Source organism: Salvelinus fontinalis, chromosome 1 (assembly GCF_029448725.1).
Source record: "Salvelinus fontinalis isolate EN_2023a chromosome 1, ASM2944872v1, whole genome shotgun sequence".
NCBI lineage: Eukaryota > Metazoa > Chordata > Actinopteri > Salmoniformes > Salmonidae > Salvelinus > Salvelinus fontinalis.
In genome coordinates, this window is record NC_074665.1 from 31,773,595 (window position 1) to 31,792,653 (window position 19,059).

Sequence of the window (19,059 nt, forward strand, 5' to 3'; positions counted from 1 at the left end):
TTGATCTTTGATGAGTAAGTTCCTCCATTTCTTTTTGTTTTTCCTCTGACTTATTCTGTGGTACAGTTTTTATTGCTATCTATCTGTTCTGTTAGACCTATTTCCTTTGACCTAAATTGCTTTTGTTTTAGAGATGAGTACTGAATTGCATGACCTCTAAAAGGCACATTTAAAAGTGTCCCATACAAGAAGTGGATTTGCTGTACCTATGTTATGTCGGAAAAATCCAGTTAGAAATTCCTCTGTCCTAGTTAAAAACAAGTTATCAACACTTTTTAAACTTTTGGTGCCAGAGAGAATGACATAAGAATGTACTCAAGACGACTAGCTTGATTGAGCCTCCGCCATGTATATCTCACTAGGTCAGGATATTTAAGCCTCCATATATCCATTAGTTCCAATATATCCATGACATTCATGATTTCCTTACGAGCATGGGGGTGATAGTTTGTAGTGTGATTTCCTTTACGGTCCATTGAGGTATTTAAAACAGTATTATAATCTCCCACCATAATAGAGTCTTGTATTGCTTGCAGGGTTGATACTGTAATATATTATATTTCCAAAGAAGTGTGGATCATCATTACTTGGTCTGTAAAGGTTAATGAGCCATATCTGTTTATCGTCTAATAACATATTTAAAATCATCCATCTACCTTGCGGATCTGTTTGGACAAATGACACATTCGGATCAAAATGACTGTTAATTAATATCATCACCCCTTTTGAGTTTCTTTGCCCATGGGAGAAGTATATCCCCCCCCTACCCCCCCCCCCCCCCCCAGTCCATTTTTCACTCACATTAATCTAAAATTGTTGAATGAGTAAACAACAGATATTATATTCCATCTCTTTGAGCTAGGTAAATATTGTTCTTCTTTTCTTATTATCTGCTATCTGGATGCCATTGTTGGAAAAAATTTAAATAGTTTATCAAATGTTTTTCTGTTTTGTCTTATGTGACCTGTTTTAGCAGATGTGCTTGTCTTTATTTTCTGAAGTTTATGTAGTGGAGAAATGTGGCTGCAACAAAAAAGAGGATCATAAGATAGTTAAGTCAAAACTGTCAAGCCCTGACCTTAGAGATCCTTTTTATGTCTCTATTTTGGTTTGGTCAGGGCGTGAGTTGGGGTGGGCATTCTATGTTTTGTGTTCTATGTTTTCTATTTCTGTGTGTTTGGCCGGGTGTGGTTCTCAATCAGAGGCAGCTGTCTATTGTTGTCTCTGATTGAGAACCATACTTAGGTAGGCTTTTCCCACGTGTGTTTTGTGGGTAGTTGTTTTCTGTTTTGTGTCTGCACCAGATAGAACTGTTTCGGTTTCGGTCGTTCTCTTTGTTGTTTTTGTTATTCAGCGTTCAGTTTTTATTAATAAATCATGAACACTTGCTGCGCTTTGGTCACCTTCTTCTTCAGACGCCAGTTACAAAAACTGAATGAAGACAAGGCCTCAAAGTGATTAACAAAAAAGTTTAAATATGTTATTTAATATGTCATTCATTTAATAAAATAAAGTTTGCAATAAAGTTTGTATAAGTGTAATATTGTTTTGTTGATGATATAACTACAGTTATAAACTGGGTGGTTTGGGCACTGAATTCTGATTGGCTGACACCTGTGGTATACGGTCATGGCTATGACAAAACATTTATTATTACTGCTCTAATTACGTTGATAACCCGTTTATAATAGCAATAAGGATTCTCGGGGGTTTGTGGTATATGGCCAATATACTCGTTTTACTGTGGATATATGAAATGTCCTCGTTGCTCGGTTTGAGGACAATACCGTGCCACCGACACGGCCCGCTACCAAAACCTGCGGGCTCTCCTTCACCGCAGCCAACGTGAGTAAAACATTTAAATGTTTTAACCCTCGCAAGGCTGCCGGCCCAGACGGCATCCCTAGCCGCGTACGCAGAGCATGCGCAGACCAGCTGGCTGGTGTGTTTACGGACATATTCAATCAATCCCAGTCTGCTGTTCCCACATGCTTCAAGAGGGCCACCATTGTTCCTGTTCCCAAGAAAGCTAAGGTAACTGAGCTAAATGACTATCGCCCTGTAGCACTCACTTCCGTCATCATGAAGTGCGTTTAGAGACTAGTCAAGGATCATATCACCTCCAACCTACCTGACATCGTAGACTCACTCCAATTTTCTTACCGCCCCAATAGGTCCACAGACGACGCAATCGCAATCACACTGCACACTGCCCTAACCCATCTGGACAAGAGGAATCCCTATGTAAGAATGCTGTTCATCGATTACAGCTCAGCATTCAACACCATAGTACCCTCCAAACTCGTCATTAAGCTGTCTCGACCCCGCCCTGTGCAACTGGGTCCTGGACTTTCTGACGGGCCGCCCCCAGGTGGTGAGGGTAGGAAACAACATCTCCACACCGCTGATACTCAACACTGGGGCCCCACAAGGGTGCATTCTCAGCCCTCTCATGTACTGCCTGTTCACCCATGACTGCCTGGCCATGCACGCCTCCAACTCAATCATCAAGTTTGCAGACAACACGACAGTGGTAGGCTTGATCACCAACAAGGACGAGACGGCCTACAGGGAGGAAGTGAGGACCCTTGGAGTGTGGTGTCAGGAAAATAACCTTACACTCAACGTCAACAAAACAAAGGAGATGATCGTGGACTTCAGGGAACAGCAGAGGGAGCACCCCCATATCCACATCGACGGGACAGTAGTGGAGAAGGTGGAAAGTCTTAAGTTCCTCGGAGTACACATCACGGACAAACTGAAATGGTCCACCCACCCAGACAGCGTGGTGAAAAAGGCACAACAGCGCCTCTTCAACCTCAGGAGGCTGAAGAAATTTGGCTTGTCACCAAAAACACTCACAAACTTATACAGATGCACACTCGAGAGCATCCTGTCGGGCTGTATCACCGCCTGGTACGGCAACTGCTCCGCCCTCAACCGTAAGGCTCTCCAGAGGGTAGTGAGGTCTGCACAACGCATCACCGGGGGCAAACTACCTGCCCTCCAGGACACCTACACCACTCGATGTCACAGGAAGGCCAAAAAGATCATCAAGGACATCAACCACCCGAGCCACTGCCTGTTCACCCCGCTATCATCCAGAAGGCGAGGTCAGTACAGGTGCATCAAAGCTGGGACCGAGAGACTGAAAAACAGCTTCAATCTCAAGGCCTTCAGACTGTTAAACAGCCATCATTAACATTGAGTGGCTGCTGCCAACATACAGACTCAATCTCTAGCCACTTTAATAATTAGATGTAATACATGTATCACAAGTCACTTAAACAATGCCACTTTATATAATGTTTACATACCCTACATTACTCATCTCATATGTATATACTGCACTCTATACCATCTACTGCATCTTGCCTATGCCGTTCGGCCATCGCTCATCCATATATTTATATGTACATATTCTTAATCATTCCTTTACACTTGTGTGTATAAGGTTGTTGTGAAATTGTTAGATTACTTGTTAGATATTACTGCACAGTCAGAACTGGAAGCACAAGCATTTCGCTACACTCGCATTAACATCTGGTAACCATGTGTATGTGACCAATAAAATTTGATTTGATTTGATATGATTTGATACTTTTGTACCTGTTTTCTCCAGCATCTTCACCAGGTCCTTTGATGTTGTTCTGGGATTGATTTGCACTTTTCACACCAAAGTACCTTCATCTTTAGGAGACAGAACGCGTCTCCTTCCTGAGCGGTATGACGGCTGCGTGGTCCCAGGGTGTTTATACTTGCATACTGTTGTTTGTACAGATGAACGTGGTACCGTCAGGCGTTTGGAAATTGCTCCCAAGGATGAACCAGACTTGTGGAGGTATACAGTTTTGTTTTTGAGGTCTTGGCTGATTTCTTTTGATTTTCCCATGATGTCAAGCAAAAAGGTTAGTGAGTTGGAAGGTATGCCTTGAAATACATCCACAGGTACACCTCCAATTGACTCAAATTATGTCAATTAGCCTATCGAAGCTTCTAAAGCCATGACATAATTTTATGTCTTCTGACCCACTGGAATTGTGATACAGTGAATTATTAGTGAAATAATCTGTCTGTAAACAATTGTTGGAAAAATGATTGTGTCATGCACAAAATAGATGTCCAAACCGACTTAGTGCAAAGTGTAAAGTGTGGTGCAGGATTAATAATAGTCTGGGGTTGTTTTTCATGGTTCGGACTAGGCCCCTTAGTTCCAGTGAAAAGAAATCTTAACGCTACAGTATACAATGATATTCTAGACGATTCTGTGCTTCCAACTTTGTGACAACAAATTGAGGAAGGCCATTTTCTGTTTCAGAATGACAATGCCCTCGTGCACAAAGCAAGGTCCATATGTAACGGATGTGAAATGGCTAGCTAGTTAGCGGGTACGCGCTAGTAGCATTTCAATCAGTTACGTCATTTGCTCTGAGACTTTAAATAGGGTTTCCCCTTGCTCTGCAAGGGCAGCGGCTTTTGTGGAGCGATGGGTAACGACCGTGCTTCGTGGGCAACCGTTGTTGATGTGTGCAGAGGGTCCCTGGTTCGCGCCCGTGTCGGGGCGAGGGGACGGTTTAAAGTTATACTGTTACATTGATGCTGTTGACCCGGATCACTGGTTGCTGCGGAAAAGGAGGAGGTTGAAAGGGGGGTGAGTGTAACGGATGTGAAATGGCTAGCTAGTTAGCGGGTACGCGCTAGTAGCATTTCAATCAGTTACGTCACTTGCGCTGAGACTTTAAGTAGGGTTTCCCCTTGCTCTGCAAGGGCCGCGGCTTTTGTGGAGCGATGGGTAACGACCGTGCTTCGTGGGCAACCGTTGTTGATGTGTGCAGAGGGTCCCTGGTTCGCGCCCGGGTCGGGGCGAGGGGACGGTTTAAAGTTATACTGTTACACATACAGAAATGGTTTGTCGAGATCGGTGTGGAAGAACTTAACTGGCCTGCACAGAGCTCTGACCTCAACCCCATCAGACACCTTCCGGATGAATTGGAACGCCGACTGCGAGCCAGGCCTAACTGCCCAACATCAGTTCCTAACCTTACTAATGCTCGTGGCTGAATGGAAGCAAGTCCCCACAGCAATGTTCCAAGATCTAGTGGCCTTTCCAGAAGAGTGGAGGCTGTTATAGCAGCAAAGGGGGGACCAACTCCATATTAATGCCTATGATTTTGGAATGAGATGTTTGATGAGCAGGTGTCCACATACTTTTGTCATGTATGCTATGTTGTGTATTTTGGTTTCTCATACAGAGTTGAGCCATACAGGTTCCCACTGACGGACATTAAGATGCATAGCATGCCTACACATACAGATGTAGGATCTTAATTTGATCAGACTTGATTTACCCTAACTATAAATGTAGCAACCCCTACAAAAATGTCCATCAATTACAATCCACACAATAATTTAGATTTCCTTTTACTGCAGGATTATTTTCCTGCTTTGAGAAACTGGTCACATTAAGATCTGATATCTGTATCAGGACTGATAATAGAGATGCAAGTTCTTCTTCTGCATTTGACTTGTTTTCAGAATCATCTGCATGCATTTCGATATCAACATCATGACACACATGTGGAAGGTAATTTATACGTAAACTAAAGAGTAAAAGATCCCTGTGGAACCCGTAATGTACAGTTGCCAGACGATGAGACTTTCTGATTGATTCTATCAGACTGTATTCGGTCAGATAAATATAAACGCAACGAATAGGGCAAAAGTCAGCCCAGTGGCATGGTTTTTACAATTAGACACCACACACAGTAGATAAAATTTACGGAGAGGCATGACATTGCTGAAGTCAATACCACACTTGCTCATGTTGCGTTATCAAAAGAGTCTTTTATCTTTCCTCTCAATCTGTCTCATCTCGCCGTTGGTGCCGACAGCTGTCCATCTGGGTGATGTATTGCTAATTTCCCCTGTCGACTCAGGACATCCATTAATCATCAGAGGGAAGAACAATGCCAGGACTGTTATCAGTGAAACTTAATTTGATATTTTGTTCATTTCTCATTTCCTGCCTCCTTGATCCACTTAAGAAATGAAAGTGAGGAGCATCATGTAATTGGGTGTAAAAGTACTGTAGGTTGCTCTTTGAACTTGTGAAGTGTCAATTTGGGGTGTTTTGGAGCCAAAAAGTCGAGTCTCTTCACCATGAACTTAAGTTTCCCTTCAAGCGACTTGCTCAAAGTCGCCTTTGTGGCTTTCTGTGCCTGAACAAGGCAGTTAACTCACTGTTCCCTGGGCGCCGAAGACGTGGATGTCGACTAAAGCAGACCCGCACCTCTGATTCAGAGGGGTTGGGTTAAATGAGGAAGACACATTTCAGTTGAATGCATTCAGTTGTACAACTGACTAGGTGTCCCCCTTTCCCTTTCCTTTTAATTAGGCCGAGTTCTGAAGCTATATGAATATGTTGAGCACTGGTAATAGCGCCACCTGAACAATGGGCTCCAAATTAGACTGATACTGTTTAGCCTTCACTTTGAGCAACAGAAATATACTGTAATTAAAGGCTCACTAAAGAGCTGGGCATATTCCATGATCAACATATAACATCACACAAGCCTAAAGAATTGGGATGCACAGAGCGAAATGATGCAGTTTCGCATTGTCTGAACTTCAACTCTCACGAAGCAAAAATTGGTTGAATCAACGTTGCTTCCATGTCATTTCAACAACAAAATTCAATGTGATGACGTTGAATCAACATGGAGTAGAAAATATTCATCAATGTAAAATAATTGTTCGTTTTTTTCACCCAATAACACTGTGACATTTTTTGCTGATTTTACATTGAATTGACGTTAGTTAAACAACTCAACCAAAAATCTAAACTAGACATTGAACTGAGCAAACGTCTAGGTTTCCACAGGTTCAGTTTTTCTTGTACCAGCTATACTTGTAATTGGGCAGGAGGAACACTCCACTGCCCACCATCAATCTTCCTACACTTTGTCAGTTTTAGAAATGTCTTATTGATCACCAGAAGTGTGGAGGCTGTTATAGCAGCAAAGTGGGGACCAACTCCATATTAATGCCCATGATTTTGGAATGAGATGTTCGTCATGTAGTTTATCTCTGCATGTGAAGGGAGATTATTCACAAACTGTCACTATCTTCAGATACAAGCCGTTACTCAAACCCGAAACCAGGGAGGGGAGGATTTCACTTGCTTTAGCGATATCCTTTAAAAGGACGAAAGGGCAAGTTTACTCTCGGTAGCACAGCAGAAAAACAGCTAATGTGCCCTGAGGCAGAGTTTGTTCTGAGAGATATCTCATTGGGGCTCACTCGCTTGACAGGGTTTTGTAGTCCCTCACATTACTGAGTGATCTGGCAGACCTGCTTCAGACATGGTGCACATCCCTGTTACGTAATCTATTAGGAGGATCCTGAAACCCAAACGACAGCACCCCAGAGAGAGGAGTGGTGGACACTGGAAACAACACTGTAGCTACTGTGTTTAGGGCAGAGATCCAGGGAGGATGCTGTGCAGACAGAGTTTACTTTTCTTGAGTTACAGATTTGAGTAAATGTGATTTTTTTCACCCTGTGCAGTATGTGGCAACTGTATGACTGATCTCAAATGGACTCTGATGTTTACTGTATGTTTGTCTAATATTCACGCAGATGTACTATACATATTACCCAAGAGGGATAAATACAGTACAGTTGTATATACTCTATGTGTGAGTACATGGGGAATACAGTACACGTACAATATGCGTATCAGTTGGGGTACCCCCCCTTCTTCTCATTTTCAGCCTAAAGACATACCCTAATCTAACTGCCTGTAGCTCAGGCTCAGAAGCAAGGATATGCATATTCTTGGTATCATTTGAAAGGAAACACTGAAATTTGTGGAAATGTGAATTGAATGTAGGAGAATATAACACAATAGATCTGGTAGAAGAAAATACAAGGAATTAAACATACGTTTTCTGTTTTTTATTGTTGCTGCATCATCTTTCAAATGACCAAGAACAGCCAAACATAGATAGGATGCTGTGGATGATTTTAATGAAGAACATAAAATGGCAACAATAGCTAGTTTTAGACAGATAACTTAAAAAATGAGCGAGCTACATGACATTGAGCATGAAGTCACCCAGGTGTCCCACACAAATGTACCCAAGTGGCCGAATTGGTACAGTGATACATTTTGAAGGAAAGAACTATATACAAAATACATAAATGCTATTCTAACACACCCCAAATAAATAAATATATATATTTTTTAAAATAATAAATAATAATAAAAAAAACAAATAACAAGGGTAACTATTTACACATTTTCTATGTACAATATTGTGAAGACCCTCAGTCCTCTACACAATATTGTGCTGCTGGTGCCATGGCCAATAGCGGTCTCTTTCTGCTGTAAAGCAGAGGCTAGCGATCCTGCTGCTGGGTTGTTGCCCTCCTATGGCCTCCTCCACGTCTCCTGATGTACTGGCCTGTCTCCTGGTAGCGCCTCCATGCTCTGGACACTACGCTGACAGACACAGCAAACCTTCTTGCCACAGCTCGCATTGATGTGCCATCCTGGATGAGCTGCACTACCTGAGCCACTTGTGTCGGTTGTAGACTCCATCTCATGCTTCCACTAGAGTGAAAGCACCGCCAGCATTCAAAAGTGACCAAAACATCAGCCAGGAAGCATAGGAACTGAGAAGTGGTCTGTGGTCACCACCTGCAGAATCACTCCTTTATTGGGGGTGTCTTGCTAATTGCCTATAATTTCCACCTTTTGTCTATTCCATTTGCACAACAGCATGTGAAATGTATTGTCAATCAGTGTTGCTTCCTAAGTGGACAGTTTGATTTCACAGAAGTGTGACTGACTTGGAGTTACATTGTGTTGTTTAAGTGTTCCCTTTATTTTTTTGAGCAGTGTATATCTCCCTCACTAGCTTTAAGCACCAGCTGTCAGAGCAGCTCATAGATTACTGCACCTGTACATAGCCCATCTATAATTTAGCCCAAACAACTACCTCTTTACCTACTGTATTTATTTATTTTGCTCCTTTGCACCCCATTATTTCTATCTCTACTTTGCACATTCTTCCACTGCAAACCAACCATTCCAGTATTTCTACTTGCTATATTGTATTTACTTCGCCACCATGGCCTTTTTTATATTTTTATTTCTTTATATATATATTTTGTTTGCCTTCACCTCCCTTATCTCACCTCACTTGCTCACATTGTATATAGACTTATTTTTCACTGTATTATTGACTGTATGTTTGTTTTACTCCATGTGTAACTATGTGTTGTTGTATGTGTCGAACTGCTTTGCTTTATCTTGGCCAGGTTGCAATTGTAAATGAGAACGTGTTCTCAATTTGCCTACCTGGTTAAAAAAAGGTGAAATAAATAAATAAATGTATAAACTTGTTGAAAATGCTATTGAATATGTACTGCTATGCGTTACACTCGTGGCTCCGTCAAGTAGGATTTGCAATGGCGAATGAACCTCTTTTACGCCAGAGTTTACGACAAAGGCTGGTCTTCAAACGTATAACCATTACATATTGCCGTTTACCTCAGCTCATTGGCTATCTTCCATGCTAGATTTCAAGATGATCGGTGGTCATTGGGCCAAAATACAGTCAATCAACGATAGACCGGTCCTACCATTGGTGCGCAATGAGGTCATTGATTGGTGTCTTCAAATCGGTTTGTTTCGGTCAATACCTCCCGGGAGAAGAGCCATCATGTATGGTTGTGTTAGTAACAACCAGAGGATTGCAATGAAACCAACCATGACTGGATAAACATTTGTTGATTGTGTGTAATTACCACGAACGCTTCGTCCAAAGTTGAATGAGACGGAAATCACGACGCAACCAGTTTACAAATGTTTCGTGTTAGGCTATAAAAATGGATTTTATCAAACAAAACGAATATTCACTGTGTAGTTAGGACACTTGGCATTGCCACCAGAGGAAGATCTTCAATGGTAAGCAATTTATTTTATTGTTATTTCTGACTTTTGTGACGCTAATGCTTGGTTGGAAAATGCTAGTAATACTTGTGTGTGTGGGGCGCCGTCCTCAGAAAATCGACACAGCGGTTGGATTAATAAGACGTTCATCTTTTAAATGATGTAAGATACATGTATTTACAAGAATGTTTAATACAACGAATGGTGTATTTAAAATGTTAGCTCTCTGCAGTTTCACCGGATGTTGGCCTGGTGGGACGTTAGCGTCTCACCTACCCTAGAGAAGTTAAATGTAGCTCTCGCCTCACGTTTCTTGGTCTAAAGGTTGATTTCGTCACCAAGGTTGTTTATGCACTCTGGCCAAAGGGGGATTCTTCTGATGGCATTGAGGAGTACACCACATCTGTCACTGGCTTCATAAATAAGTGCATCGATGATGTCGTCCCCACAGTGACCGTACGTGTAACGGGTGTCGTCATCGGATGAAGAGGAATCATCAGACCAAAGCGAAGCGTGGTAAGTGTTCATTAATTTTTATTTAAACTGAACACTAAACAAAAAACAACAAAGTCAATAAGAGAAACCGAAACAGTCCTGTCAGGTGCAAAACACTAAACAGAAAACAACTACCCACAAAACACAGGTGGGAAAAAGCTGCCTAAGTATGATTCTTAATCAGAGACAACAATAGACAGCTGCCTCTGATTGAGAACCACACCTGGCCAAACACAAAGAAATACAAAACATTGAAAATGAACATAGAATGCCCAACCAAATCACACCCTGACCAAACCAAAATAGAGACATAAAAAGCTCTCTACGGTCAGGGCGTGACAGTACGTACATACCCCAACCAGAAGCCATGGATTACAGAAAGCATCTGCACTGAACTAAAAGTTAGAGCTGCCATTTTCAAGGAGCGGGACTCTGACCCGGACGTTTATAAGAAATCCCGCTATGCCCTCCGACAAACCGTCCAACAGGCAAAGCATCAATACAGGACTAAGATTGAATCGTACTACACCGGCTCTGATGCTCGTTGGATGTGGCAGGGCTTGCAAACCATTACGGACTACAAAGGAAAGCACAGCTGAGAGCCGGCCCAGTGACATGAACCAGTGACATTAACCTTTTTTGGAGCAGTGTATAATTACTCTCTCCTAATTTTCTATTTAATATTCCTAACTTAACACTTACATTAAGAAAAACTACACATTGTAAATAAATGCTTTTGTCTTTTTTAGAAAATAAATGCATTCTTTAATAGCTCAATGTGATTCAAAATAATGTAAGCAAATGCTTCTACCATGTATGTCCAAGTCAGTTATCACTCTCGCTGTGAGGAGAGGTGTTGGAGGCAGTTCATGAATCGGCGCGGGGTGTCCCACTCTGAGCCAAAGTGCTGAGCATCTCATTGTCAGACGACAGCACAGCCAGATGTGCGGCCAACTCTCTCTGCTTTGCCTCAACAATGTCCTACATCATCTCGGTCAAGCTGGAGTCCAGCCACATTAGAAACAAATGGTGTGTTGCTTGCCTTGAGAGAGGTTCCCATAGCACCCAAAATGTTGCTGACAGCATTGATGGCAGTCTGGCTTGCCTTGGGGGAAATCGTCCTGTTGGGAGAATCTTGTCTAATCATATTGATTATTTTAGTGTTGACCTGCTCCAGAACTTTGATGATTTGGTCTTTGGCAGTAGACTGTAGTTTGGGGGTAAGTGAAATGGCATCTACGTTGGCATTCATGATCTCACTGGCTTTCCCGGTCAGCTGACAGGCCTGGTCTTTACTGCGTTTTCTGGATACACTTTTCAACATATCCTCAATAATTTCTTTCTCTGAGCAGTCCTCGCTTTTGAGGTTCACCGATCCAAATTGAAGCAAAGAGACAGAATGTCTTACCTCATTCCTCACAGATTGGGCCAGGGTTTCTTTGAAAGGTTCTGTGCTAATTTGGTCCAGAACTCCATCCACAAGGGTGACATAGAGGTTAGGGAAAGAAGTGCTTCTGGTGGCCCGGTGAGCTTTCCTTCTAGGGGATGAGTTAAAGACATAACTTACTCTAATGACTCTTTTTTCATCCGTATTCTTCTCACCTGGAGATATGAGCGCTGTGTCTTGGATCAAAATTGGCTTTACCTCATGGTCTTCAATCTTTACTGCAAGGACCTGTGATTTTGTGTGGCGTTCATCAACTCCAGACAGGCTGCTCTGAATTGGTCCAGGAACAACAACATTTGATGTACCTTCTTCAGAATCGTCATGTAGTAGGGCTAGTGGCTGGTCGTCTAAAATCATTTCACTGCACATATCGATGGCATCTTCCACTAAATCATCAGCGATCAACTCAACTTTTGCAGAGGCCATTGATTTCGCTGGGTGCTCGCCTGTTGCCTCAGAGAGCATTCCTTCCATATCTGCTCTGGAAGTAGTACAAGAACATGGAACACTGGCCATCACAGTTGTCTCCATGTCACCCAGAAGACTGCTCACAGCATTGATGGCTGTTCGGCTTACCTTTGGAGATAGAATCAGAATAATTTATCGCCATGCAACAAATGTAGTGGTGTAAAGTACTTAAGTAAAAAATACTTTAAAGTACTACTTCAGTAGTTTATTTGGGTATCTGTACTTCACTATTTATATATTTTTGACAACTTTTACTTCTACTTCACTACATTCCTCATGAAAATAAAGTACTTTTTACTCCATACATTTCCCCTGTCATCCAAAAGTACTCATTACATTTTGAATGCTTAGCAAGACAGGAAAATAGTCCAATTCACACATTTATCAAGAGAACATCCCTGGCAGACTCACTAAATACACATGCTTCATTTGTAAGTGTTGGAGTGTGCTCCTGGCTATCTCTAATTTAAAATGACAAAAAAATGGTGCTGTCTGGTTTGCTTAATATAAGGAATTTGAAATGATTTATACTTTTACTTTTGATTCTTAGATATATTTAAAACCAAATACATTTAGACTTTTACTTAAGTAGTATCTTACTGGGTGACTCATTTTTACTTGAGTCATTTTCTATTAAGGTATCTTCACTTTTACACAAATATGACAATTGGGTACTTTTTCCACCACTGAACAAATGATACTAGGAATTTATCTTGGTGTTGCAAATAGAAGCATCCCCATCAACAATCAATCAGATCACCATCAACACAGATAAAACATCAACACAAATACATTAAGAACACCTGCTCTTTCTATGACATAGACTGACCAGGTGAATCCAGGTGAAAGCTATGATCCCTTATACATATCACCTGTTAATTCCACTTCAAATCAGTGTAGATGAAGGGGAGGAGACAGGTCAAGGAAGGATTTTTAAGCACTGGGACCATGTGTGTACCATTTAAATGGTGAATGGGCATAACATTGAATTGCCTTTGAACGGGGTATAGTAGTAGGTGCCAGGCACACCAGCTTGTGTCAAGAACCACAACGCTCCTAGGTTTTTCACGCTCAACAGTTCCAAGAATAGTCCACAACCCAATGGAGATCCAGCCAACTTGACACAACTGTGGGGAAGCTTTGGAGTCAACATGGGCCACCATCCCTGTGGAATGCTTTCGACACCACTCAATATTAGATTAGGAAGGTGTTCCTAATGCTTAGTATACTCAGTGTACATGACCTCCCTTGTAGGAAAAGTGTCATGGCATCACACAGCACATATAAATGTTGCATACAACATTAATATATTGACTTACTTCTGGGGATAGACATCTCTTGGGAGAACCCTTCTTGATCTTGACAAGAAAATTTGTCTTGACCTCCTGGAAAACTTTCTGTATCAGTTGTGCTGCAGCAGATTCTAGTCTGTAGATCTCTTCTTCATCTGTAGCCTCTTCAGCCACGGTGCTAGAGCTTGTTCCTCCGCACTGTCGGGATACTTCCTTCAGCATATCCTCTAGCATTTTCCTCTCAAAGTAATTATCAATTTGAAGGTTCAACAATCCACATTCAGGCATAGAAAGGGTGCGTCTCACCTCATTCTTCACTGATTGGGCCAGATTGTCTTTGAAGGGTTCTGTGCTGAAGTGGTCCATAACTGCATCCACAACAAGTCCATACAGGTTGGGAAGAGAAGCGCTTCTGGTGGCTGCATTTTCTTTCTTCACCTTGTGCAAGAGATTAGGCTTTGAAACAACTTCTTCAGTATTGACTGAGGGGACAGAAAGGACGTTGTCTGTTTCACTGGTGTTACCATTCTCTACTCTTTCTTCTTTGCATTCTACAGTGGTTGTGGTATCCGTCTCCTGGGACGAGGTTGATGCAGCTGCGGAGGCCTCTGAGCTGCTTGTCTTACTGTTGTTTTCTGCAACCTCTGAAGTGTCAGATGAAAACACCATTCCATAACTGGGAGAGTTGGATAAAGATGAGATCACTGGCTCCGAGGGAAGTATTTCCAGAGTCAGGGAAGGAGCTTTTTCATCTCTTTCACCCTGAAGCTCAGGAAAAGCCAGCTCGAATAGGATGCTGTCATATGCAGTGCTAATAAGGTCACAGGCGACACCTTCTAGTTTTGAACAGGAATCTCGGCGGTTCTCGGGGTCTGCCTTTTTTAATGCAGTCAATGCAGGTGGCTGAATGTTTGTTATATCTGAGGTGCCTTCTTCAGCATCACAGTCTAGTGCAAGCTCTTCAATGTTTTCCTCATTTAATAAGTGTCTAATTTCTTCCAAAACATTGCTTACCACATCAATGGCTGTTTGGCTGGCCTTTGCAGAGACAACTCTGAATTGGGTAGGGGAGTCTTCTCGGATCATTACGATAACCTGCTCCTGGACTTCCTCCAGAACGTCAGTGATCAACGTTGTCACATAGGTGTTTATGTCTTCTCCGTTGGCCATCCGCTCCTCTGGTTCTGGATCATCTGCTTGAGCATTGGGTTTGATTGTGTTGCCCCCACGGAGTCTGCAGGCAGGTTCATTGCTAGGATTGGCCGCTCGAGAGACGCACTTCAACACATCGTAAGCGATTCTGGCACTCAGAGCCCTTTGTGCCGCTGGTGTAGACCCTGGAATCGTCAGTTTGACCTCATCCCTGATTGACTCCGCCAGCTGCTTCCTGACAAGCTTGGAGCCTAAGTGGTCGAGGATGACAGATTTCAGCTGAGCTCTGTCTGGGATGCTTTGTCCCTTGATGGCTTTGAAGATCCTAAAAACAGGTTCTTGGAAACCCTTCAGCGGTGCCAGACCATCCAGGCATGGTCTCCTCTGGCGTGGGGCAAGGCTTGGTCTCCTCTGTAGCATGGCTGGCTTTTCCTTAGATTTTCCTATTAATAACACACACACATTTTAAAAATTTGATTTAATTTAGCATTCACTGGCTATAAACATACTCTGAAAGATATTTCGTAATGAAATTGTGGTTCTTTAGTAAGGAAATGTTCTTACCTGACAGAGAAACTGTTTTCTTTACAGTTTTGGAGTGAGCAGGTTTGAGAGCAGGCTGAGCAGATGCTATAATAGATTATTATTTTTTTTTTTAAATACAAAATACGATATGATATACAGCACAGCACATTCAACTGCTCCTTGTAGGTTGCATTTGGCATAGTCATTTAAACATTGCTTAACTGTGTGATGAATTCAAATGAAATCTTACCTGGTTTTTCAAATATTTCTTCCAGCAGCTTATTTGGTTTGATAGAGGCCTCTCTCAACCTCTCAAACTCCTGGAGGTTTTTCAATTCCTCTTCCATTATCCTCAACTGAATAGCCTGTTTTTGTTCCATAATGCACATTTTCTGTGAAGAACATAGAGTCCAAAAATAGCAACTTAGCATCCACAAAAGTTGAGGTAAAATTATTTCTTAATTTTCATGATTTATTCAAACTTGAAAATAATTGTGGGTAGTTTTGTGAAGTATGATGAAAGTGTACCATTTGTACCTTTCTGATGAGCTTTTCTTTGGCCTCTTTCATATACTTGGCCTTGTTCAAATCGTGCCTCACATCCTTTTCAATGAGTTTCAGCCTGGATCGCTCCTTAGAAACCCAATCCTCTTTAAACTCTCTCTCTTGGTCATACAACGCAGTTTGCAGGCCATATTTCTGTCCCCTGTCCCTATCAATACATTAAACAGATGAGTCATGACATTGCCAACACAGAGTAGGCCTGTATAACTCTACTTTATTACCTCATGCACTTCTTGCCTACCTGGAACCAATGGTTGACTGCAGATGCTTCAGGTTCTGTGCTCCTTTATTCAGTAAGTACTCTATCATATCTTCCAGGGTAACGTCCTTAGGTATATGGCCTTCCTCTTGCAACTGAACCATTCTCAGTATCTGTTCCTTCTTAAATAGGATAAATAAATTTTTTGTACATTTTAAACACTTATCTACCTAACAAAATACATGTTACATTGTTTTTAGAGTGATGAATGATCATTTCACATTTTCTCGTTAAAATAACATGTGTGATCTTCACAGAAGTTCACATTTAAGAACGCAGTCATACTGCCCACATACCAACTTTTTGCTGTACGTTTTGTGATGGTCAGTCTTGACCGTATCCAGGTAATGTTTGTATGTGTTATACTCCTTTAATGAGCATACAACCTTGAGAAGAGAGAGAATCAAAATGTTTCCTGCTATAATACTACTGGAGTTAACTATCGGTAAAGCTTACAGTCTTCTACTACACTGTTCAGAAACAATAATATTAACTACAAACTTACGTTGTCCTCTTTAGTGATGAAGTTTCGCTTCTTTAACTTCTCATGCATTTCCTTCCGATGGTAGTATTCATTGAGGTTTGGGTCATGCAAACTGTTGTACGTCGGCCTCATAATGTGACAGTTTGGGTCACTGAGGTTGAAATCAGATGTAGGCTGATACAACTGAAGGAACAAGGATATAAACAAAAAAAATAAACATTCTACTGGATCCTTCTTCCATTCTAAAGCACCACTCTACTGGACCCTTCTTCTATTCTTCTGCACCATTCTATTGTATGCATGTTCTTTTAAAAAATGTTATACTGTATCCTGTTAAATATATGTTCTGCTTACCTTTTTACCCAGGCTGGCTCTATGAAATTTAAAGGCGACCCCAGGTAGGACTGGAAGCTTTGTCATGGCAGGCAATCTGTTGCTCACTGACGGCTTTGTTTCTATCATGATCTGAGGAGGCTTCCCTTTCAGTGGACGAGTTTGCATCTCTGGTTGCGAGGGTATCTGACACAGGGGCTTTGAGGTCTTCTCCTGAAAACAGCAACATAGCAATTATGTATTTCTTACAAACTCACCTGTGATAGTTCATCCGACCATTATGACATGGCGGCGAGCCTGATATGTCATCATAGGTTGACGCTCAATGAACTACTGTTGCCATAGCCTGAGTGCCAGTCTATTTGTTTTTTATATTAACTCCCTGCCACTGTCATGCCAAATATGATTTTTGACTTAGCTATAAGAGCAATGAAGTTGACAAGAGCACAAACAGATCTGGGCCCAGGCTACTGTTGCCACAGAGATTCTAATTATGTGACCTGTGTCTGACCAGTAGCGGTGCATGTGTAAAATCACTGGGGAAGCTGTGGGAGTAAATGGTACATATAGGGACAGATATAAATTTGTACATCAGACCACAGGAGGAGAAGGCGACACATAGGCACATAGGACAGCTGGACACACTAATGTTAGAGGGACACATAGTCTGCTGATCCTAATAAGGGCAAACAAACCAAAGAGCACACCAAGCTAAACATAAGTACGAAGGCCAAAGACATAGGCCCATAGGATAGATGGACATATATTACTTTTAGGACAAGAAGGGGTCATGCCACCATTATAACCTAACTAAAAGCAGATATGGGCAATATTGGGCGTGAACAAGCAGGAAGCTTAAACTGAAAGATAATGGTGGCAGATGGACTAAGGGAAGGAACTTCATTTGCATGTGGGATGGACTCATTTGATGTATGTGTATAAGAACAGAGCCAGCGCTTATGGAAGTTGGTCTTTTCCGCGGACTGACACAGCTTCTGATATTTTGTATTAAAAGCCTTTATTGAATTCACAAGTTCTTGTGAACTTTTCGAAATGCCTAGAAGGCCCTCCCCCGCCCTTCCTTCGGCAAATCTGATCACGACTCCATTTTGCTCCTCCCTTCCTATAGGCAGAAACTCAAACAGGAAGTATCCGTGCTAAGGTCTATTCAATGCTGTTCTGACCAATTGGAATCCATGCTTCAAGATTCAAACCCACGCTTTTAGTTTGTTTTCATAGGCTACCTAGCTAAAATTTGTGCTGTCCTAACTTCCTCGCATTTGGCAACAATGAACCAATTATGTTAGCTAGCTAGTTAATGTGAGTCTACTAGGCTACATATTGAACTTCAATCGTCTCAGGCCAGTGGCATGAATTTATGGTTAGATCAGAATTGCCGTTATAATCATTGGCCTGTACAGAGAATTAAGTCAAAACCTCAAGTCCAAATCCCTATCTCCATCACCTCAAGTCCAAATCCCCATCTCCATCCATGCCTCAGGAAAGGGCCGATTTAGCAAACTAGCTACTGCAAGACATCAACACAAGAAGACTAGAAATCAACACCTTTTTCTGACAATGATGACGTTTTGCTCAGGATGTGATTTGATTGGTGTGAAGCCAAATCGGCCTCCCTTGGGGGGCATTTTGCTGCACCAGGACAACCCACAGTTGAGCTCAGCTCAATGCTGATTGGCCCAAAAAATCTAAAAATCAATCAGATTCAGCCACTTGCGAATTTACGGATAATTATGATAACACAGAGACAAAAGAGAAATTATTTTATATTTTTATTGGTCAAATATTTGGGAAAGCCTGGCTTCCTTTGGCATCTATGAATACACGCCACTGTGTCTGAGTTTGAACTGGAGTCATCTGCATGCCACAAGACTGTGTTAGCCCACTGCTGAGCGAATGCCTAGGCTCTAGCTCAAGTATTAGGCAAGGTTATTCTGTTCACGGAACCACCGCTACACTTCACCCATCCTCTCACAACACCCCAGTAGCTGATTGACATCAACTGTGCGATCAAGGTCCAATGGCACCAATGAGACTGACTGTGATTGAACCCAGATCATATCC

General features: G+C 41.9%; 1 protein-coding gene across 1 annotated transcript; it reads right to left on the bottom strand.

The window, feature by feature from the left end:
• Positions 1-10,519: 10,519 nt before the first annotated feature.
• On the bottom strand, positions 10,520-17,190 carry LOC129853126 (uncharacterized; the record flags this gene model as incomplete). Its single annotated transcript, XM_055918849.1, is given in 9 exon segments — positions 10,520-12,476; positions 13,688-15,255; positions 15,377-15,442; positions 15,588-15,729; positions 15,875-16,049; positions 16,143-16,282; positions 16,457-16,546; positions 16,666-16,827; positions 16,999-17,190. Coding segments are annotated over 9 exon segments (3,588 nt in total), but the record flags the coding sequence as incomplete, so codon positions are not given.
• Between the last annotated feature and the right edge of the window lie 1,869 nt (positions 17,191-19,059).